Here is a 24,511-nt window from a genome sequence, read left to right as displayed (position 1 = left end):
AAAATTTGTCCACACTTGCTTGATTTTAGTTCCTTTTGTGGTGTCATCAAAAAATAATCCAATCAGAATAAGTTCTGAGTGTTTTTGGGGATTTTTTTGTGCAATCCTGAAGGGGGAAATTCACCCTTCAAAGCCCAGAAGTGTTTTAATTTTGGTCTACATTTAATAGTGGGGAAATAAAAGTATCTTAAAGTGAAAACACTTGCGATGCCTTCAACTATATCTTCTATTTGAACAAAAGATTCTGATCATTTTTTTTTAACCAATTTTATGATAAATAAACATCAGTCACGGCAGCAACTTTAATGTCGATCTTTAATGGCAGATGGACCGAAATGTCTTCATTTAACATATTCATAAAAACGGCTCCATTTGATCACCTTTTTTTTTTTTCTGTGTGTGTGTGTGTGTGTGTGTTTCAAACCAACAAATTTCTGCAACTCACTGAGGTCAAATTCCTCCTCACAGTGGCTAAAGTACATAAATATCAACAGCACTGTAAGCATTAAGAAAAAGAACAAACATGCCGTGAGCATGCACAACACACAGCTACACACACTGAACCAAGCAAAGAAACATCTTTCATTAGCAGAGGGATCGTCTCATCAACCCCCAGGAAAAACTTGTGTACCATAAGGCTGGAAAAACATGAAAAGATCTATTTGTTCTCCGACTTTCACAGTGAATTTATAGGAGTATTCACATATCAAACACAGGCCGTTTCCAATCAGACAGCTACAAACCAAAAGAAGCCCTAGAAAAATTATCAAATGATTATACAATTGAACTTACAATAATACTTACAGTGAATCATACAATAGACATCTTCTATGATCTTTTAAAAGAAAAAAAAAGAAAAAACTCACACACACTTTTTTTTTTATAAATACTTGTTCTAATAAATTTGGCTCCACACTTGGTTTAAAATTGTAAAAGCAAGAGAAAAAAAAAGAAAAGGTCTTCATGTACTCAGGTGATATGGTCCACCGTTATATGATGCATATTATTATTATTATTATTATTATTATTACTACTCAACATGAAGAAACACTGAGAAATGTACATGACTCAACTCGTCCTAGATGGTTTCACACATCTGGGTTTAAAGATTACAGGGAGTATTGTTTACTTCTTACAGCATTTCAGTGTTTTTTTTTTTTCTTCTTCTTCTTTAGCGCCACATCAGTACATGTGACTTTATCAGAAAAGTACAAGAATCGAGTACAAGGGACAAGGATCATAATTTTGTCATTAAAAATGTCACAGAAACATGATCAGTTCATGATATGTTGCACAGCAGATGTTATTGCAGAGAGACACCAGATTAGAAATGATTTTCTCTCCCCTCCCTCCACCCCCCCCTCTCATCTTGATCATTAATATGCAAATGCAAACTCGACAAAAGCAAGTTGAATCACGCAGGCTTCCTAAAAATAGACAAAAGAGACAAATCGCTTAAAGTAAAAATTCTTTCAGATGCTGAAGGACTCTTTGGAGTGACACCAAGAGGGACATGCAGCAAAAATAATATCTTACTTCATAAGAAAAATATCAGACCGAGGACTACAAAGCAGTCAGACATTGAATTCTAAATAGCACACCAGTATAAGAAAGAAAAAAAGAAAAGCCTTTGGTCTTTTTGTTTCTCTGTACTTATCTGTTGTCCTCTTGCTACAAAATGAAGGAGCAGATTTCTAATAATAGTGGAGTTGAGTTTGCCAGTCGTTGCCGTCTCTGGGGTCACTTTTTTTTTACCTTCACCGGTGATGGCTTTAATCCTGTCGATGCCTCCACTAGCACATCTGATTATGACAGCCTACAGGGCAAAAAAAAAAAAAAAAAAAAGGACTTCTGATTTAACTCGGCTCCATAAAACAAAGAAAAGAAAAGAAAGAGCAAACCAAAATCCATAGATTTGTGTAGAAAAGACAAGGAGGCAAACTGATACGACTGCTTTGGTATGGAAGGACAACTTGTAATTTTTTATAAATGGCACAAAACACAAAAAAAGGCACAAAAAAAAAATCAAAAGGTATGACAATTTCTCATACACAACATGAACCGATCAAAACATTTCAACATTGTCTTGATTACAAAAATACTTTTTTGTACTTCTTTAAAATACCTAAAAATGTACAGCATTGTTGTTTTTTATTTCGACTTTTTATTTTTTTAGTTTTTTGCAAAGTCATGCTTCGACATGTATTTATTATAATAACATTGATATGAATGATATACAGAATAGTAATAATTCTAGTATTATAACAACATTACTCGATAGCACTTTGGCCACACTTCCATGGATCTCCTCCTGCGGTCTTTCTTTCTCTCTTCCCGTACGCGACGCCATCGGGAAAACGCGGACCGTTTCCATCGCCCGAGTCAGAGGAGGTGTAGCCAAAGCGCTGCCTCTAAAAGCTCGAGTATGTAACAGTATAAAAAAATCTAATAGAGTTGCAAAGACTTCGGGAAGAGGGTTGGGACGGGCGCTTGATGTGCGATGGAGGCTGGGGTCTAGTATGTCCTGAAGCCCATAAGGCTGCTGCTGCCTAAGGGAGAAAAATACAAAAGGAAGATGAGGCTGTACAGGATTCTGCACATTGCAGCTTAAACACTAATGAAAACACAAGGGGACCATGCAGAGCTGAATGACACACACCGATTCTAAAAAAAAAAAAACAAACAAACCATGAAATCTCGTACAAAAGCAGACACTGTAATAAAGACACATGCCCTCAAGTCCAGTCTTGGACTCCCCCTAAATCTCTAATACTCGCCTTTGTGTCTGCAAAACCACACAAACTTTCATCTGAAAAACAGTCACAGCATAAAGATAGAAATATCTCTATAAAATCTGGGCAGCAATTTGGAGAAAGTTCTCACACCCCTTGACTCGCCGTCCTGCTCCAAACGCTGTCTTTGACGTATTTCACTGGGATTTTATGCAATAACCCAAGATAAGCTTAGACTGCATGTAGAGCCTCCGTGAACATCGTTTTTTTTTTTTTTTTTCAGCCTTGCCACAATTTCTCAATGGCATTTGGGTCTAAACTTTTACTAGGCCATTCTGCTTTATGTAAATGATCCTGTTGTGCCTGTATGTTTAGGATGGTCCTGCTGGAAGGTGAAACTCCACCACCGTGTCTTCGAACAGATTTTCAACCAGGATTGTCCTGTCTTTGCCTCCATCCACCTCTCTTCCCATGAACTATAATCCACTTCCGTGTCTCCGCTGAAAATCAACTTCCCCACAACATGACTGTGGGCACATAGTACTTTTTTTTTTCAGCCACAAACTTTTTATTTCTGGGTAGCCCAAAAGTCTGAGCCGACGTCCTGAAAGAGAAAGTACTTTCTTCTGACTATGACTGCATCTAGTTCTGAAAAAAATTGTTTTATACACACAAAAAGAAAACAAAAAGCTGCTCAGATGAAAGCTGACACAGTGTTAAAAATGTCTTAGTGGTTAGGTTTGAGCCAGCAGATATATGCAGAGGTGTGTCACTTTATATCTTTTTCACACACACAAAAAAAATCTCACACAGGGTGACAGAGCAGACACGGACTGCTTTGGTGGACACTTTGGTGGGTAGGTGGGATCTACACCTTGCCGCTTAGCTGTCCTCTCCTGTTGGAATCAGCGGAGGAAAAAAAAAAACAAAAAAACAAAAAAACTCACCGACGGTGCGCTGCTGCAGGATCTGGAAGCAGGTCATTCCTCCTAATTTCTAAAAAGGAAAAGAGGCAAACAGCAAAGCCCGTCACAGCCGGCCACGGCCACCATCACACATCAGGAACCTGAGGATGCAAAGAAAACCAAACATGTCCAATCAGTCACCTGAGGACCAGACATTTGACTTTTGAGTGCAGATGTTTGAGACACACAAAGAAACCAGAAGGAGATTTTTTTTTTACTTGACTGATGACAAGCTGGTAGAAAATTCAATGAATGTTTCATTCCCAAGCGTTACCATGGTGCACCTACAAAAAAGGCTCTTTTGTGTAGAAGTCATCACTGCAGGAAGTGCGCCGAGTACTTCAGCGAAGAGTTTGAATAGAATATAGGAGGACATATATTAAAGGATCTATTTCAACAAAACATGTAGACGTGTCTGTGATTCAATCAGGTCCCAGGAGAGCAAGAGAGAGCAAGACTTTCAGCAGTTAACAGGAAGGCTCTCCTCTGTTTCATCCTGTTGTGGATAAAACCTGTCTGTGATTGTGCCGGTTTGAAAATGTTGGCAAACTCAGAAATAAGTCAGAGTTAAAGAAAAGATTGTCAAGGGAACAAAGAGGTTGCTGTTCTTCTAATTCCAGCTGCACCAGCTGTACCAGTCGATATTGTAAGACCATAAAGACCTTGAAATGTGAACAAGGTAATCAGTTTGTTGTTTTAAAACAAATTGCAAAGCAGTTGCCCAGTGTAGAGGACAAAATCGATATTTATCAGTGCAAAAACCAGAACCTCAAAATTGGTCATAAAATTGAGATTTCCATTTGTGGTGGGGTTGATTTAAAGGGGGAAAAAAAAAACAACAACTTGTTTGGTCGTACTTTAAACCACTTGTGCCAGTTATGACATTTCGGTCTGACTAAATGGATCTCCCTGATTAAAAAATATCCCCAAGTAAGAATCGAAAGGGACCAAATGTACCAGAACCTTTCTTTGATACACAAAGTTTGGTAAATAGACTAAAGGGATTCAATTTTCTTGCCAGGGGAGTTTTCTCAACATCCTGGACACACTCAGCTGTCTTCCCAGAAAATGAAATCTCTCCTCTGATTAGTAAACTGATGTTGACTTTTAATGTCACTGAACCCTCCCTTTTGTTTTCCTACAAATCTTTCAAGCCCAAACTTGAACTGTGACACGCAGGATGTCTCAAGTACTCATGTCAAGCTTCTCCCCGACTATCTGTACCTTCCACAGCATCCCACCACCAGCGGATCGCAAAGAAAGGTCAGACTTCCTCGCCAGATGTACTGCTAAAAATAGACCTCTCCCTGAGACTGTGGCAACTTGAGTTCAGAGGAGCTTTGGGCAACTCTCTGGAACAATAAGCAACTAGAAAGTCATCCGTAATCTTATGAGAAAGAAAGAGAGTGGCAGACTGACATAGTCAGAGAGGATGCATGAGACTTGGAAACTGCTTCTTGAGAACAATGCTTTTTTTGTTTTAAGGGAGTAAGGACGCTTGAACTAACTGATGCCCCATTGCGCGTTCAATCAGGGATGAGGGAATCGATGCGCTACACAGCCGCTTGGCTAACCTGACGGGACGCTTGCTTCCACATCACCCTGTTTGTTCTGGCTGAGACGCCAAGGTTAAAGACTGGGTTGATCATTGAACATGTCTGCACAGATTAAGGACAGGTTTAGTGAATTTTAGGCTTAATATGTTACATCCAATGTCTCGGTTCTGCCGCATAATGCGAGGTAGGTAAACAAGCGGTGTTTGAGAAAGAAGGGGTGTGATCGGGTTTCTCATGAATGCATGGGCTGTTTCTTTTTTTGAATTTTCTCGCTTGTTATCACCGATTGTCGATTGTGTGCTGTGACTAAAAGGTACAGAGGACTTGTTAAATCATCTAATAAGAGCAAAGTTCCAACAAGTAACTGATTTCAGCCATGGTAATGGAAACAATTGTCTTGATTCTTTTGCTAAATATAGCAGAGTTTTAGATTTATGTCAAAAAAAGCATTCAAGCATGAAGTTTTGGTAGCTTGTTAAGCTGGGCTACACAGAAGTCTGTTAACGCACAAAAAAACATCAGCAAATGAAGTTAAAGTTTAAATAGATTGTGAACGGAAATATTCAGAAAAGGTCTGAACAAATATGGCTTACAGGGGGTTACCCAGTAGAAACACGTTTGTAACAGAAAAGGTGTGATTTTAGAGGACATACTTAATACGTTTTCTCACTCTGCTTCTTTCTCCTACTGCTCTCCATCTGAGCATTACTTTTTACTGCTGCCATTAGCCTTATGTTCTCATTTTGTCATTGCACAGAAGTTACATCAAGCCAGATGTCTCTGTTTAGCAAAAACTCCTTCCTGGAGGGGGAACTCAGCTGAGCTATTGCTGACAATAACATGTTCTATCGATGACATTCATAGCCACTTTTCTCTCACTTTGTCTCCGTCCTAGATAAAGCCACTGAAGGGGATATTGCTGTTTTTCACCCAGTTGATTTCAGAGTTTATTTACTTTGCTGTGAAACCACTAAAGGAGCTACAAACTTAACTTTTTAAGTTTTCCGTAACAGAAAATTCTTCTGGATCAGTGTTTCTGTGCTTTTTTTTTTGTTGGTCAAACCCAAACTTGGTTGTGGCAGATGGGCTCTCATACTGAGCCTGGTTCTGCTGGAGGTTTCTTTCTCTTAAAGGGGAGTTTCCCTTTCCCAAGGAAAAAAACCGCCTGTCCTGAGCTGTGTTTACATCCCAACGATGGCTGCTGGGGAGGTGGGTGGTGGCGAATGCAGCTGCCGACATGCAGCTCCTGAGACCTGATGCAGCTACAGTCTATGCCTCTGTGTGTCAGCAGGGGATGGAGGAATAAAGTCCCACTTCCTTATTAGAAAGGGCCCCAGCTGGCCCAAAGCTCTCCTTCAATTGGAGTTAGTCCAACATCACACAGGAACCACTGGTTTTGTCAGGCTATTGGCCAAAAACCTCCTCAGGGCAGGGAGCCAGACAACACACACACACACACACACACACATATATATATTGGTCTCTCACAGGGTCACAGACAAGCCTGCATGATAGGGGTTCACACCCCCACTCCTCCACCCCCAGCATGTCTTGTCAGATGGAAAATACGGATTACCTTTCCCTGCAGTTCACCACGCATTAACGTCCACTGTTAGGTTGTCTTTGGAGCAAGCTCTTTACCAGAGCATGAATGTCAAATACAATTCAGCTTCATGGGCTTTCAGATGAATGAAGTGACTCTGAGTATCCAGGGGGTTATTACAACGCAAAGCTAAAAAAAAAAAAAACTTAATCAGCTCCGAAAAGTCGGTGGCTTTCTGTTTGAACTTGCAAGCGGCAGTGAATGTACTTCTCAGAAAGGCTCTTCCCTCCAGAGGCCAGGTGATTAGGACAGTTCACGGTTAAGGATCCCACACACCAGCGCGGTTCCAGCTGCCTGCGTTCTCTGTCTGTGAGTCGCCCCCAGTTAGTGAGACGCCAAGACAACCGCTGACCCACAACAAACCTCTCCAGACTGCTGACTTCTAGGCGAGCTTCACCTTCCTTTCTGAAATACCAACATTCAACATTTGTAATTAATTACAGGCTTTTGCTTTTCCAAGACTACTCCCACAACATTACACAAGCAGTACAACAAACAACACCAGCGCCTTACATGAGTATTTACACCACTCGAGCGTTTTCACATTTTGTTGACCTCGCAACCACTAATTTTAATGTGTGGTGTTAGGATTTTACGCAAAAGGTAGTTCCTATGTGCAGAGCAGAAGGAAAATAAAGCATGGTTTACAGCTAAACATTTTGGACGGTGCACAGCGCCGTTTGTCCTCCTGTCAAGCTGGACACAAAAACAACGAATTGTTTGCAAAGCTGCAACATATCAGGGACAAACCGAGCAGGAAGGTTAACTAAACAACGAGCTCTCCGGTGGTAAAAATATAAGCCTGATTCGGCTCCAGCATGACAACGCGACGACCGTGGATGTATTAATTACACGTGTTGTTTACTATGTGTGTAAAATAGTCCACAAACCATCCAGCTTTAGAATGATCATTCTAGCCTTTGTCCAATTTTTTGGGGGGGATTTACCCAGACAAAATGTTCTGTCAGGGTAAATTTAAAATTTAAACAAAGTGAAGGGGGGAAAAAAAAATCGAATGAATCTCCATTAAAAAGCACTTATCTGCAATTTCAATCGCCACTTTGATACAATAGTAGTGGAAAAAAAAAAAGCTAGTTTGTTTCCAGGGAATTTTCTCTCCATTTCTTTCCTTAGTGGAAAGAAGTTTCAAAGATCTGACGTCTCTGGGGTTTAAAGGAAAAAAAAAAAAAACAGATTCTGCCTGCTGCTTCGGGACAATGGCTTTGTGTTGCAAAGGACATAATTGTTGTTTCCCCCTAGCTGAGCAGTTATTGGCACCTCTTTTAAGGATGTGTCAAAAGCCTTAGAAGAATTTCACCGAAGATTACATTATAAATACAAAAAAAAATAAAAAATCTTGCCTTGATTCTGACAACAAACATTCAGTCTGAGAAAAATTGTGCGTTGAGAAGAAAATTGCAACCCAAAAAATTGCTGTAATTTTCTGCGTTGCTTTTAAAACTTAATCAAGAGTATGAGATTATTTAATTTGTATTCATGTGCTATATACACGAAATGACACAGAAGCCCCTTTTTTACGAACCGGTCTTCAAATTGGGAAAGCCAGGCAATCATGCCATTAAACATTAAAGTTAGGCAATTACGTAACTACTGCATAGAAATTGCGGCAATCCTAAACTTAAACATGTCACAGTCTGTGAAAAACAAAATGTTTAAAACAACTGTAATGGTGACAAACGAGGCAGGGCGAGGGTCAAAGTTTATATATATACTTCACAAACAGTGAGGAGAATGGTAAGGGAGGAAAAACTACCTTAAAAGTTCATAATTAGAGAACTGAAGAAAGGAAAAGTATCTTAGGATAACAAAATCTTCAGAATCCTTACACACTGTCATGTGGGGGATTTTTCCTAGAGTTATGTGTTTTAGTCTTATCACCCTAATAATGAACTTTATGCTAACAAACATTCCAGTTGCATTTGGTAGGAAACATTATAAAAGGTGTCAAAAAGCTCCTCATACCCCCAGGTAAGTAGGGTGGAGGATCTGTGGTATCACTAGCTTCTTTCTCTTTCAAAGGTTTTGGTAACTACCAGGATATTTTTGATTAAAAAAAAAAAACTGGTGGTGGATTCTAGGAAATCACCGGTTTGAAATGGTTCATGTACATATTATTTATATACCAGGGGTGCCCATTAGTATGACGGACGCTGTAGATCTAGAACCTGAATAAAAATCCAGCAGCACAAACAAAAGACAAACGAAGTCCTTATCTCATAATCTGAATATGTGTTTCTCCTCCATGCTTCACAGTCGGGGTTGCTGCCCGGCAAATGTTTCTGCAGCAAATGTTTGCAATTATCACAATAATCTTGACTGGATATGCTGGCTCTCCATCACCCTCCTCTGCAGGCCGGATGTAGGGAAGTTGATTCACCGACGGGGTTAATATCCACTGGGGCAGAGTGACTGGTCAAACGACTTCCTCCCGGTTCGATAGGAGTAATTATTTCCTCCAAGCCCCTCCCTTTTCCACTCCCTTCCCTAAATGGAGATTAAATCCAAAACACCACGAAAGCTTTTATTCTTTAGGCAACATCTTTAAAGCTCTTAGAAATAAACAGATGAAGAAAAAAAAAGGGTAAGAGGGAGACAGGGGAGACTAGCACCAATCAACAGCTTGATGAATGTTAGCCTCCTTACTCCTGCCACCTCCCATCGACTCCCCAAGGGGGGGTACCGAGGAGAACATGTCTCTTCCTGTCTCGAGACACTGGAGGGAGGTGACAGAGAGACTGGCGCCGTGTGCGTACACACATATACACAAACTATCTGGGGGGATTTGCAGTGTTTTGCTTTCTGGTTTCTTGTTTTCTTTTCTTTTCTTTTTTTTTTCCTTCTTTTCCTGCAAACACAAAAGTAGAGTGCGGATGCGGCCGATGCAGCTGACTTATCTAAGCACTTGTTGGAAATGCTCCTAGAACCACGCACCGATCCACTAAACTAATTTGGATGTAATCTACTTTAAATAAAGCCCCACGATAAACGTTTTTAATAAAGACTCGTAAAAAAGGAGCTCCCAGCAGCTCCCGACTACCGAAGCGCTTGACGGAACGTGCGCAGCGTTTACGACCATTCTGATCGCGTCCGCCGTCTCTCTATATCTGCTCAGTCCCCTTTTATAATTCTCCAAAGAGTAGTTTGTTAGACTCGGAAACGCCAACGTGAGGTTCTAAATTAAAAAATGTATTTCATCCTGACAGGGTTTGATAAAGTGACGAATAAGTCCTAATATCTGCTGTTTGGTCGAAAACAAAATTCGGTGTTTATTATGGTTATTGCAGCCATATCGTGGGCATGGTAATCTTTCCCTCACACAGAGGTGAAATAAATTTTAAATGCCCTTACACTGGGCATGCCAATGTTGCAGCAACATCTCTGGATCCGCTGCTAGCAAAAATACTCGATACATATAGCACTGACGAATAACCAGTGGATTATGAATAAATGTCCTTTGTGCACTGCAATCAAATCAAAAACAACAGAAAGGAGATAAGCTAGGCGGACAGATTGACATTAATAATAGGGAAATGCATGTTCAAACTAATATGAATATTTTTCTTTGAGAAATGGGATGTACTCTTCTTGTCTTTTCCATCCTGGAGAGAAACTAAGAAAAAGGTGTCACATGCACACCCCAGTAGACAAGTTATATTTGGTATTTTAACTATTAAAATAGGGAGGTGGGGTCATTTAAGACATGTGGAAAATACAGGAAGTTTTTGTCACAGGAAGCACACAGCCAGAGCTGGTGTTAAATTCCTGCAGCAGTGTTTGTATTGACTTCTTGGCAGCCTCCCTGACTAGTTTCCGTCCCATCTCTTCATTCTGTTTAGAGAAATTTTGTTTTTGAATCATCGCTGTTGACCAATTTCGTTCACTTTGTAGTGGCTGTTTTCACAGTGCTGTGGTACATCCATGAACTTTTATACACCCTTCTCAGGACTGACACCTTGGCACAATGAGATCTTTTAGATCCTGCGTAACCTCTCTGTTCAGCAGTTATATCAATACGATTCAAGTTGTATCAATACGATTCAAGTTGTATCAATACGATTCAAGTTGTATCAATACGATTCAAGTTGTATCAATACGATATTCAAGTTGTATCAGAAGGAATAATTTATTTTGACCTTGAAGTTATGTTATCCAATTACTGGAACCCAACAACACCTCTGCTAAATCAGCTAGAAGTTAAATAAGTTTTTGATTTTTTGATTTCATAAATCTTTTAAGTCCTATTAGTTTTAAAGCTTCACATTAACAGGCTCATTCTTTTTTCTTTTTGCTATTTTAAATCGTCACAGAAAATTTCCTTTTGAAATACTGTGACATAATTTTGACTCCATATTGCCCGTTTCATAGAAACTTTGAGGCTTCTTTACTCAGTAAACACTTACACACCAAAGAGTGTTGTTGTCAGCCCAACCTGGTGTTGTTAAGAGATCCGATTCTTCTGTTTCGAAACAGGCCGTCAGCGGTCAGGGTCAATCGAGCTAAAAATCATCCAATCCTCATCCAGTCGATGTCTCGGTGCACCTGTGATAAGAATACTTCAAGATTCCCAAGGAACTCATCTAAACAGGGAGAAGAAAGCCAGGACCACCAACTTGATAATTCAACATTTCCCACAGATTCCTTCTTAGTCATTAACTTTTTTTTCAAATCTACCAAACACAGACTGAAGTTGGAAATTCCCCGTTCTGTTTGATTATCTGTGACTGGGTAAAAAGCAACTAAACTATAACAACCATCACTCTGGAGAGGAAAAAGTGAAGGGGGGGGGACAAGACAATGTTTGCTATTTTCACCAAGTGGAGCTACAACACAACACGTTGAACGCGTTCAGTCCAACTCAAGCAGAGCACTTGAGTAAAGGTACTAAGTGACTTTCACAGGCAGACTGTAGTTATGCTCCCAATCAAAGCAGAGTCTATTAGCATTTTAGTCATATTTGCTGATCCCTTTTCGGTCTGCTTAATCAAACCATCAGCGCGGACACTTTCATTGCAAATTCTGTTTGACTCGCTGCTTTTGATGCCCGAGATCAACCGTAACATCAATGAGAAGAGTCGACCCTGTGTAACCATGTGACCTGAGCGAGAGAGAGAGAGAGAGAGAGGCAATGAGGAGTGTGTGTGTGTGTGTGTGTGTGTGTGAAAATAATGGAGTTCCCCTTCAGATTGCGCCTTTCATCTCTGGTGATGATGCGTGAGGAGTGGCTGAGGTTTGATTGACCCACCGGGTGTTACACTCCCGTGTTCTCTGCTGGCGACTCGCGTGTTTGTGTTTGAAGTCAACCAGCAGATACGAGACCAATTAGCCGGTTAGTTTTGGGAGTTGGCAGGATGGACATTTTTCATCTGAGGTCAAAGTGCAAAAATACAAAAAAAAAAACAACAAAAAAAAACTGAGTTGTAGTAACATTCTGAGAAATTCCTCATGTCTGTTTAGGAATGTTTCACCACCTGTTTAAACAAAGTGTCATAACATTTACTGTAAGAGCTCGTTACAATGTACATTTCTTCACCGCACCAGGGTAACGCAGGGTCAGACAATGTGTACGAATGCTGCTACTTACACATACTTCAGCAGAACTGTCTGGACTTCCATCCCTGAGGAGTTCCATCTGCAGGTGGGAGCCAACGAATCTAAACACACACACACACACACACACACACACACACAATCTCGCATTAACGCATAGTCCCGAAATTAACTTTAATGTGGCGCTTGGACACCAGTTGTTATTGTATGAAAAGCTTCCAACTGTTTGTCATGAAGTAATTTTACAATTGATATGCATACAAAGTTGTTTTTGTTTTTTTTATTTCATTTGCAATGGGGAACCTGGTAATATGTGTAAACGCAATTTTGACTAACCCTAATTCTGATTGCTTAAACAGAACCTGTCTGACAGCATGAAGTAGGATAAACTATCCTGATGATGATCCATAAATGTCGGGAAAAAAAAAGACAGAGATAAACCCTCTAAGACGTGGCTGGTGGACAAAAAAAAAATTACTTCAAGAGAACCTCAGCGACTCATCAAGGAGGTTAAGGAATAAGCCAGAACCACATCTGAAGCACTCTTTGTTTCAGCCGAGGCCAGGGTTCAAGGTTTAATTATAAGAAAGAGAGAATGAATGATGAGAATTATAAGAAAGAAAGCCTCTCACATGGAGGCTTCAGGATTCTCCATGTGAGAGTCCTGAAGCCAAAACCACCGCTGGCCAAAAGGAGCACAAAGGCCCGTGTCTCACCTGTGCCGAAAATTGACTGATGGGGAAAATATTCTAAGAGTAACAAGAAAAGAAAGTGGAGCCTTTTGAGAAGGCGAGTGTCTTATCTGACACAGGAGAGAGAGCTGATGTCAGCAAGCCAGGCTCTGCACAGACGCAGAGAGTCTGTTGCTGCGGATGCCGCCAGGGGAGGCACGCCTAGTTATTAGGCTTAAGGGGCAATTACCTTTTCACCTACTGCAAGGCCATGCTGCTCTGCATGGCATCTTTCCGTTAATAAATGAGAAAATACTCTAAAAACAACTTTTGTTATTTACTCAGGTTATCTCCTTACAATAAAACTTGTTTAATGATCTGAAACATTTAAATGTGACGAAACGAAAAAAGCCAAAAATAAATCTGTAAGAAGGTAAATGCTTCTTCACATACTGTAACTTGATGATACACACCCACCTGATTTTATTTCACGTCAGGATTCATTGTCCTGCTTTTTGTAGCTACTTTTGCTCCAGCTGGGTTGCTGACTTCATCCGGCCTAAAAACACCTCTTAGCATCCAATAACCCTGATGACATCAGCTGATTAGCTGTGGAGCCAGGAAGGTGAGCTCCTGTTAACATGATTTATATTTGATTCTTCTGCCCGGTGCGTGTGTGTGTGTGTGTGAGTGTGCGTGTGTGTGTGTGTGTGAGCCTGCCCTGCCCTTTCTGGCTTTATATCAGCACCTACCCCTGGTCAGAGGAAGCTCTAACAAGCCTATCACTGACCACAACCCCCTACTGAAATCACAGAGCCAGATTCTCTTTGTGTCAGCATGTGTGCACATCCATGACACGCATATGGAAAAACGCCAGCTAGGCAGATTCAACGTGGGCTCATTTTAAATTCTGACTTCATCTGAGCTTCTGCGAGTGTCTTTCTCAAGGTGGGCAGGGCGTTACGCCTAAAAGACACAAGTGTCCGCATTATGAATGGAAATATATGCTATATGCCCTCTCTAGCAGATTTGAACAACACTGCATGACCCAATTAAAACATTTCAAGCAATACTTCAAATGCTAAGAGATCAGATCGAGCCCGCAGACCAGTCTGACACTGAGGTTGTGTTAGTGGGTCAGCCTGAACCCAACAGGATTCATGAGAAGAATTTCAAAAGATCGATATTAAAACTCTCGTGTGAGCTCACAGTTTGAGCTGAGTGGATTTCAAGGCCTTGATGAACTGAACCAAACAGGGTTTAATTAAAGAGGGGGATTAAGGTAAAAAAAATAATGACGCAAACATAAATGAAAAAACGGATTTTTGGCTTTTTCACAAGAATCGTATGTATTCTCTCCAGTCGTATGAGTGGCTTTTTAAACCTTTTACAACATTTCATAATTAAGGATTTATTATATTTTATATATGTTCCTGAATAAAAAAAAAAGCTAAGACTTTTCATTGCAGTTGAGTTTATGCTTTGTTAAAAGCATCTTTTGATTATTTTCAAAAAACAATCTGCAGATATGCCCTGATAGGAGCTTTTAAGACTTTTCCTTTATAAATATATATTTATTTAAATTATAAATGTATGGATCCCACTAAATATATATACACCTTTGTACAAGATGAAGTTGTTTTTTCTCCCCCCAAAGTAAGCTAATATTTCTGCAAAGCTTCACTAAGTGACGGGCGTCGGTGAAATGAAACGCCGAGTGTTTTTTGCGGGTTCAGCGGGTACGTGAGGGAGCAGTGGCGGCGGTTGGGGATGACGGTGACAGGAAACGTTTGGGATGGGATTTCCAGATTACCTGAGCGTGGAGCGAGGAGGGATAGGTGAAAGCGGGCGGAAGGGCCGGCGACAGCTCTGCCGGGTACAGCGGGTATGACGCCCACACATCTGGGCTGCTGGGATATAGAGCAGGCACTGTGAGCTCATCTGTGGAAAGAAGAAGAGGAGGAGTGGCGTGAGGAAAGTGGTAACGTGGATGAGTGGGTGGGTGGATAGAGAGACAGGGTGGAGGTGTTGGTGGTGATGGTGGTGATTGTGGAGGTGTGCACTAGGGGGAGTTTTTCCAGTTTGTGAAGTCGATTCCTCTTATTTCATTACCGTAAACACTCAATGAGTCCAAACGTCATACATTTGTCCCAGTGCTGTTTAGCGAAAGCTTAACAACTTAAAACATGAACTGCGAGCCTGTAAAGCTTTGGATTCCTTCTTGTGTTGGAGTAGCTGGCATTGGCATGTGTATACACACTGCTGTTTGAATAAAAAAAGACTAACTGTGGGGAAATGTGCAATGAAACAAAGCGTGATCAATCAGAGCCCAGTTCCAAAGCATCGCTGCCATTTTCCATAAGCCTCCACAATCAAAGGTCAGACCTAGGAACGATGGTCCACGCAATTTTACTTCGTTCTAGCTATAGCTTTAAAAACCATTCAAGTTTTCTCATTGTTTTCCTCAGTAATAAGGTTGACTTTAACTAGCAATCCAAGCTCATTGCTCATGCACTTCTATATGCTTTTGCACTCTAGTAAACGATGTACAGTGTTACGGGTGCAAAAGAATTTATTAGGTTCAAAATTCAAAAAATAAAACAATAAAGCTTGGTACATTTATGCTTGAGGCAGCCATGTTGGATTTTTTGGTCAGTTTCAGGCAGCCAGGTAACCTCAGACTTTCTAAATGAGGAAATCAGAAATTGAAGTTTAAACAGATAAAAGCAGCGTGTTAAGATGGGTGAAAGGTCAGAATTTTAATTCTCATATTCCTTGTCAGTACAGTACAACTTCTTGCACTAGTCTACTAAAGTTTTGCTTATTTCAACATTTGTTTTATTTTTTTTTTTTAGTTTGGGACTCTTCTAACATATCTTAGATACCACAAGTACACTAACTATTGAAAATAAGCATATTTTGTTTTTGTATCTTTAGGTTCTCCCTCAAATCCTGTTTTGTGTTTGTTTTTATGCTAAGCCCACATTAGACAATGACTTTGTTAGACCCGGAAACCTGATAACTGTTTTGACAGCATTAAAAAAAAAAGTAAAGATGTCAAGGCGATCTGAATTGAAGCATTAGGAGTATTGCCGATTACATTTACATAGTTTATTACTTATTATAATTATTTTATAATTGCTCTGACTGTAGATTTATGCAAGTTAAGTTGATCAGATACTTTCTTATAGTCAATGCCTGATTATTAAAGATCTACAGTGACTCATTGCCTATTTGTAATTCAGTATTTGCACATTTTTCTGTGGAATGCATCTCCAAATGATTCGATTCGGTATCAGACAGTTTGCTCTGTGCATATCAATGCATATTGAGGCATATTTGAACAATTAAAATCGGCGGCTATAAGCTTTTTGAGAGAATCTCAAAGATTTGCAGATTTTACATATTCGCTGGTGGCTGTGGCCTTCAGCCAACCCAAATATCAGGGGTCTGCCGTATATTTATATTTTCCTATGGGAAATGGCTTGTACTCTTGTCTTTCCCATTTTGAAGAGAGGCTAAGATAAAAGTACCCCATTGAAACAAAAATCCAGAAAGGTCCATGAAACTGTGATTGACCTAAAAAGGCACGCATGCATAAAAACAATTCTTCAGTTGCATAAATTTTAAAGAACATTGTAGCTGTGCCACTGGTTGTGGTGCCAGTATTTCTGTGAATAATTTTTTTTCTTAATGTGTTTCCTTCCCACATCCCATTGAACAAACACACATAAATTAAAGGTTGATTTTGTTTTCTAAAGGTTTTCTGTGTTAGTTGGTGCTATTTGATATAAAAAAATATATATTTTATATATACTGCTCAAAAAAATAAAGGGAACATTTCACTTTAATTTTGTGTGTGGCTCCAAATCTAGGCCTCCATTGGTTAATAAATTTGATTTCCATTGATGATTTTTGTGTGATTTTGTTGTCAGCACATTCAACTTTGTACAGAACAAAGTATTCAATGAGAATATTTCATTCATTCAGATCTAGGATGTGTTATTTGAGTGTTCCCTTTATTTTTTTGAGCAGTGTATATTTTAAGGCTTTTTAGATATCTTTACCAAAGTTGGCACACCATAAAGTAGTATTTGTAATTATTTCCTGGACTCAAATGTACCTTTAGCAAAGCTTATGGAGTTAGCATTAACTTGATTAGTTTAAGCAACAAATCTAATAACTGTCATTTAAGCTAGCGAAATTGATGGTTATCAGCAAATACTACTGTATACCCTTGTTTGAACACGAAGACCTGTTATTCCACAAATTACTAAGGTCTGCAGGGGTAAATCAGGCACCTTTTAGACTCTAAATTGGACACATATGAGAACAAAAAGCTTTACAGGCGGGGCAACAGTAGCTAGCAGAAATTGCAAATGAGAGGAAACCACCTCAGACATAATTTACTCGTAAAGCTGAGTGCAAGGTGACTGTGAAAAAAAGGTGCACGAGTGAGGAAACAGTGCTGTGTGGTGTGCAGGGAGTGGACACTTAAAAACGTAAAAATCAGACAACGTGGGGTAACTCATTGGAGAACCATCAGACAAACATAATTTTAAGGAGCATTTATCTGTTACTTCTCTATCAAAGAATGATCAGAAAAAAAATGGCTGATTAAAACAACTCTTATCGGGAAGCGTATGAAATTTCTCTCCTGGTGATTACGTCATGGTTTCATTAATGGTTTCCGTCCATTTTCCTCTGAGGCAACCAGTAACACCCCCTTCTCTGGCAAAGAAAAGATCCAAGATAAGAGCGGTTTGGTCATTCAGGAAGAATGCACTATTACAGCTGGTCTATGTTTAACTATCAATGAATAATTCCTGCAAAACCCTTTAACCTCTCGGAAAAATGTTTAACCGACTGGGAACTGCAGGAACACATTCCAAACACACCTGGTACTTTCAGGTCCAACAGTTAACAATGAACATGCATGGTTAATAAATACTTAATCTATGAGAGGATCAATCTTTTGCATGAAGGGATTTTATTTACTTTTTAGTTACATTTTTGTTAAAACCAAACCAAACCAAATGTTCTGTTGGAGAAAGAGAAAAACAGGCACAGCATTCTATATACTTTCAAACAGAGCACATAAATATGTCTGATTAAAAAAAAAAAAAAAAAAAAAAAAGAGTCCTAAAGGGAAACAGCTGCCCAGTCGAGCTCAGCCAAAGGAAGCAGCAGCACAAAGTAAGACATACTCAAGGACAGGCAGATGAGTGATCGGAGCACTTACATGGATCTCTGCTAATGAACTGAGGGCCAGGGCTCTGCTGGGAGGGAGGAGGGTTGGGCGTGCCGACCAGCTTGTTTTTAGCCATCTTGGTGTTGGCCTTGGCGAACTCCAGCCGCAGAGTTTGGGGGATCTCCGGATCAAAACGGACACCCTGAGATCAACCGGAAAGATGCGTTAGGGACGATCTTTGTTTCAGTAACGCAGCAGAAAGGATCGTCGAACTGTGCAAACGGTTTCAGCATTTTGACAAAGCTTTAAAAATAAAAAATAAAAATCTGTCAATTAAGTTTATTTGTAAAGCGCATTTCAAGAACGCATGCCAGTTCTAAGTGCATTGTGAAAGCATAAAAAAAAACCCATTGTAAACACATCATGTAGCCACCCGTTGTGAAAACCAGTAACAGACGTTGCTAAAATCATCAAATATGTTGGTCAATGTTCCATTTATTGTGGCTGCATATTTAATTTGTGAGTTGGAAAATGTTTAAGAGTGATGGTTAGGCATTATCCATTCTAGTATTTCATTAGACATGGCCGACTGATGTATGGTTTAAAGCTGCAAAAGCGAGACGTTGTGCCATCGGTTTCAAAAGTGGCAAAAATTAGCATCAAAATGTGAGCTGTCAGTCTGCTGCGCATAAGGGCTGAAAACGAGACATTACCCCCAAGCCAAGGTGTCAAAATGGCTTTCCTGTTGAAGTCTATCTAATGGAACGTTATCCAGTTGCTATCAGGAAAAGTACAGTGCATACACCCCTTTAAAATGCCTGTTTTCAATGTATGAATAAAACAAAGCCATGGTAAATAATTTCTGATCTTTTTTCCAAATGGTAAGTGAAATGTACCGTGTACAATTCAAACAAAAAGCAAGCAAAATGTAGCAATAACCTAGCCACGTAAGTGAGCGCACCCTGAAGCTAATACTTTGGCGAATCACCTTCATACTCAGTTGTCATAAGAGTCCCTCATCTTGTCTAGACAATATTTGTCCACTCTAACTTGTAAGAGCTCTACAAACCTACCAGATTTTGAGGACATCAAAACTAGACACAGAAATGAAAAGGGAAATTTTGGAAAATCTAACTTGTCTTTGAAAACTAGTCCAACGTTTTCTCCAAGCGCTTGCAGCACATCTCACCTTGATTTAGCAGAGGGTGCAACAGCAGACGACGGTTTTCTTGCAAAAAATGTTAAAGTCTGCGTGAGTTAGCTTACAAATTTGAACCTTCGCCGCATTCCGGTTGTTTTGCAAGTGCCGACAGGCTGTTTACGAAGTTCTCGAACACCTTTTTGTTTCCCCGAAGGTTGCTCGCAGCAACCTTGTTGGGAGAGATTTGGGCTCACCACATAATGATTCCTAATGATGTTAAGAGCAGGATTACATTGCTTTCACAACCACCCTTCAAAACAGGGCGCTTAAATTATTTTGCTTGGCACTCAGGTTGTTATGTGATAATTGGGGAGGGGATTACAAGACAAAAAAAAAAAAAACTTTGCTGACTAGTATTTAGTGCAGTAATAAATCAGAACAATACAGACAGCAACAGAAAAAAAAATTGCAAATTATAATGTGCCGTTTACACATTTTCCAGACTCTGGTTCCTGGAATTGTCACAGTCTACTGTTTTTTTGTTGTTGTTGTTGTTGTTGATACTTTAAAGAATTTCACAAGAAAATATGCAGCTTAAAATATGTCTCTCTCAATAAATCACCGACTACCCAGCATTATTTTTTAATTATTACATAGAGAGCACTCTTGGCTCGGGGATTCAGATTTTAGCTGCTTTCAGTCGTTTTTAGCTCCATTTGGCTCAGTGCTTCTGTGTAAGGAAGTGTGGCCTTCTCGGATGAACTCATTGCCAAAGCTGTAGCTGATTTTAAATTTGTTTTCCTTTTTAATAGAAAGTTCTAGTGATTCAGTGCTTCTGTGTCTCGTTCCCAGACTAATCCAGTGCTGGAGTTGTCATTATAAGTAACGCCATGTTCTCTTTATTTTTCTCTTCCACAGAAGGCAGCCCTGAACCAGAACCTCTGTTTATTTTGTAGCTCATCCCTTAACTCTTAACCTCTGACCTCTTTACAGCTGTTTGTAATGACCTGGGTTCTATACAGAGGTTTCTTTCTGTTAAAAATGGACGGATTTCACTCCACTGTCTGTCACCATATACTTGATCAAAATGACAGATTGCTGCAAACTTATTGGTTGCTGAACTACATTTGAAATAATTTGATTGGCCCAAACTGTATTTGGACCCAATTTCAGTCTATATTATTGGATGTAACTTTAACCTGTTGGTCCTGTAAACTTATTTGAGATTATGTTTGTTCTAAAGTATAATTATATACATAAACTTATGCAAATTAGCTTAAAACGCAGCTTGGAATGTGATGTCTGATGTAAGCTGCTCACTGTGGATTATTGAGAAATTTATAATCCAAGCCTGATGACACAATCCTGGCTAACACACGGTGTCATTTAAAAGTCAGGCAGATAAGCCACGAGAAACCTCAGAACGTTTCCTACTGAACCCTGGAACTGTAATTTAATATCACAACATCAGATGCCTCATTTGTCATGACACAGTCGGTGCTAAAGCTTAAAAGGAGCCACAAGTTTTGGCAAATGCTTGACATGCCACTGCTAAAGCCCTTCTGACATACCACCGCTCATGACAAATCAAATATAAAGGGTGTTTTTAACGCCACATGACCAGTTGGCCAAATCATTTCCCCTCACAGTCACTTGTGCTTGAGAAAACACAAGGAATGTGGCACAATCCGAGATCCTCCTCATCCGAATCACAGCGGATGCGTGTTCACTTTGCTTCGCAAGCGACCAAACGGCAGGACATTTTAGAGGCCACGGTAAATGTCATCAAATTAACCATATTTATTTGCCTGCATGAGACGCAGAGAAGCAGCAGAGGTGAAATCAGCTGTGCAGAAAAAGCAGTCGAGGTGCGAAGTTCTCTGCAGCAAAAGAGCAAGGAGTTGCCGGGGATGGGCTTCTCATCTCGTCCCTGCAGGCTCGGGCAAAGCTGAGCTGCAACAAGCGAGTGAAGGCTCTTCTCATGAAAGAGGGAGGAATTAACTGGGATTGCCTTGGCTCAGGGCGGCTCGCAGCTTCTACCGGTAGTAGCTGCAAAGGTGTAATAAGCTGCAAAGTTATAATGAGGGGGCCCCAGTTCTCCAGCGTTTGAACCGAGCTGCGTATCCACCTTGAAGAGCTTCTTAGCTCCTTCTTCTCAACCACCATCTTTGGTTAATGTTAATGGGTTTTTTTTGTAATTTAGGAAATAAAACATAGCTCCTGATAGGAAACAAATCCCTCACTTTCTCTGGAGGTTTCTCACTCTTCCGCATATCTAAATATGCAGATAGATGTTTTCAAAAAAAAGAAAAAAGAAAACTTATCTCCATATGACCTCTCGGGAACGTAACTCTGCCTCCGAAAAAAAAGAAAAAAAAAAAACAATTTTTATTCCCACTTAGAGATTCACCAGAAACATTGTGAGTTGCTGTTGGCTCATAATAAGATGATAATTTTTCTCCTTTCTTCCTTTCTGCTCTGTCTTTGATACGCACTAACACTTCTAACATCTGAAAGGCAAGCACACTCTGCTGTCACAGTCCCACTTCAGTTACGGAGATAAAAGTGATCTTTTTCCGTCACGAAGAAATCAACAAATCTACTAAATATATAAATAACAATAGGAAAGTAAAGGTTGTGAAAGCTGGAGTTCATTACTGCCTTGGTTTTTACAAAACTGGATAAAAACTTTGTGAATATGGGCTCTGTTGTTTTTTTTTTATATAAATATTTGAGCCTGCCTCACCAAAGCTTCTCCTGAGCTACAGCCTGAAATAAGGGAGATTAAAATTAAACCCTAGATCAATATCCTCTATTTACACACATAAGAAGACTTAATTTTCTCCAAAACTTGGACCATTCACAGGCAAAGCTCAAAGAGGCGGCTTTATTTCCATAAACAGAAAACCTTCAGATCTTCCATAGTAGGAATGCATTGTAATGTATCTTTAGCACCATGTATTTCATGCAATATCAGTTTTGTAAGGAACTGTATTATTATTTTTTATAAAGCTTGTCAGGTGCTTTTCAGGTGAAGATACAGAGATCAGAATTTTGTGGCCAATCTCCAATTTTTGTAAAGTTTTGGTCGATTCTGGTTTCTGGTACTTTAATGCAACAGGGCATTAAAACAGCATTCAAAATGGAGTCACATCATCCAGTAATGTGCTCAAGAGTGTGCTTGTCTGTGATTTATTTCTTGCAGCATGCACAGTGCATTCAACAATCAGAAAAAAAGTCTGCACTTTTGAGTTTCTGACCCGCTGATCAGTCACAGCCAGTAAGGATGAAAATCAGCCAATTCCGATTTTTTTATCTGCAACTTAGTAAATTTTTACTTTTTCTGCTATGTACCTAAAACAGTGCTGAATAAATTATTTAAAAGTGGAAGGGCTTCCTCGGTGTTCCGGTCATTATTAAAGAAAAAAGTTAAAAAGCTATTTTTCCCCTAAGAAAACACTGAGAAAAATTGGTGCATCTTAACAAGACTAATAGAAATGCACCTTTTTGTGTCATAAAAAATAAACTTCAAACTTCCCTAATCTTAAAACTTCTTAATCTACAAATATTGATTCTGTTTATATTTGACCCATCTCAGTGCTAACTTAAGCACTATCAGTAGCAAATGGCTAGCTGCTAACCTTAGCTACTCATATTACTGAGGTTAGCAGCTAAGCCATTAGCCGTTGGCAGCTAAGCTATTAGCCATTTACTATATTATCAGTTTGCCCACAAAATGTTTTATTCTGTTCTGTCACTATTTCTTCATTCTTCAAAAATGCTAAATAAGTTCGCCAAGCTCAAAGTGTTGAAGGTTTCCTCAATGTTTTGGAACATAGTGCCATCAGCTGGTCAAGGCTACCTTATCAACAGGACAAACAACGTTACCGTCAACAACCATTTCTGCTTTTCTTTGTATGCAGTAAAAAAGGCTTCACAATCTGAAATTTTGCTTTAAAGAACATCAGTTCAACTTATGTTTATCAATTTCAGTTTTGTGTGCATGTGAAATAGCAAATAGCAACCTTAGCATTGTTAGTGGCTAACACATATAGCCGTCACAATATTTTCAAGGTTCTTGCTAGTAACTTATCTTGTTTTTCCACCATAAAATGTTATCAAATAATAAATTTTAAGGCGGTAGAGTCCACTTCAATATTTTTGTAGCTGTATGCCATCAGCCAGTGGACAGGAAATAATTAGCCGTCAACACGACAGAGAAAGAAAACAAACTACTTCCTTTCGCAAACGAAAATAAGAGTCTCAAACAAAGATACGGTATGTCTTGTGCTCAGTTTTATACCTAAGACCATTAACAATATTATAAACTTCCTTCACATGCTGATAGCAACTGGATATATTTTGTCCAGACAGATATCATTAAGATAAAAAATATTATAGCACAACATCTCAGTGTTTTTTTGACTTAGCCGTCATATACTTGCATCAGTTTGTTTGTTTTTTGCATTTGAAGGGTCATGAAGGAATGTGTGTACTTCCCCTCAATTAAATCCATTTGAGCTGCAAAAGAAGAAGAAGAACAAGAAGAAGAAGAAGAAACATGCTTTGCGCTGAGCCGGTGCTCGAGCGGTGAGGGCATGGCACTTACGTTCAAGGCATTCTTAGCAGCCTCTGCCTCTGATCGGCTGTCAAAGCTGACAAACCCCACTGGCTGGGGAGAGAAAGAAGACAGAACAAAAAGAAAGAAACATTGTTTAGGGCAGAAATCTGAGTCTGCATTTCTGTCTGAATGACAAAAACATGTTCTTTTTTTATACAGTGTACTTTTTTTTCATTTCTTATCAGAGTCAACTCCTTCCTTCTCCGTCTCTTTCTCTCTTTCCCTGTTTATGAAACTGTGGCGACACGAGGAGAGAGAGAAGAAGGGGGAGTAAAAAAAAAAAAAATGCTGTTTAGTTTGCACAAAGAGAGAGTTCAACGTTCGGGCTCTCCTTTGCCCAAATACGGGCAATGTGAGGAGCGAGAAAGTGCATGTAAGAGCTGCTTTAAAAGACCCTGAGAAGGGAGGGAGAAGAATCTAAAAAGAGATAGAGAGATGAGAGGAAAAAAAAAGAAGACAAATG

The 24,511-nt window shown here is 39.6% G+C and overlaps 1 protein-coding gene across 4 annotated transcripts in view; it reads right to left on the bottom strand.

The window, feature by feature from the left end:
- Nucleotides 1-297: 297 nt before the first annotated feature.
- LOC103145192 (RNA-binding protein with multiple splicing) overlaps nt 298-24,511 on the bottom strand; it is a 45,907-nt gene continuing 21,693 nt past the window's right edge. The window contains exons 4-9 of one of the 4 annotated variants that reach the window (XR_001663399.1): nt 24,037-24,099; nt 18,338-18,488; nt 14,909-15,036; nt 12,465-12,528; nt 3,680-3,798; nt 298-2,549 (exon numbers count right to left, since the gene is read on the bottom strand). Coding sequence is in view for 2 of the 4 variants with exons in the window: in XM_016676626.1 (XP_016532112.1) it covers nt 12,466-12,528; nt 14,909-15,036; nt 18,338-18,488; nt 24,037-24,099 (405 nt within the window). In the remaining 2 variants the exon portion in view is untranslated. Of the gene's footprint in view, nt 2,550-3,679; nt 3,799-6,294; nt 11,417-12,458; nt 12,529-14,908; nt 15,037-18,337; nt 18,489-24,036; nt 24,100-24,511 lie in introns of those variants that run through there. The other 3 variants (XR_001663398.1, XM_016676626.1, XM_016676627.1) reach the window with 3 other exon arrangements.

The sequence above is a fragment of the Poecilia formosa genome, unplaced genomic scaffold (assembly GCF_000485575.1).
Source record: "Poecilia formosa unplaced genomic scaffold, Poecilia_formosa-5.1.2 Scaffold137, whole genome shotgun sequence".
Taxonomy (NCBI): Eukaryota; Metazoa; Chordata; class Actinopteri; order Cyprinodontiformes; family Poeciliidae; genus Poecilia; species Poecilia formosa.
This window is presented reverse-complemented; position numbering and strand designations above follow the sequence as displayed.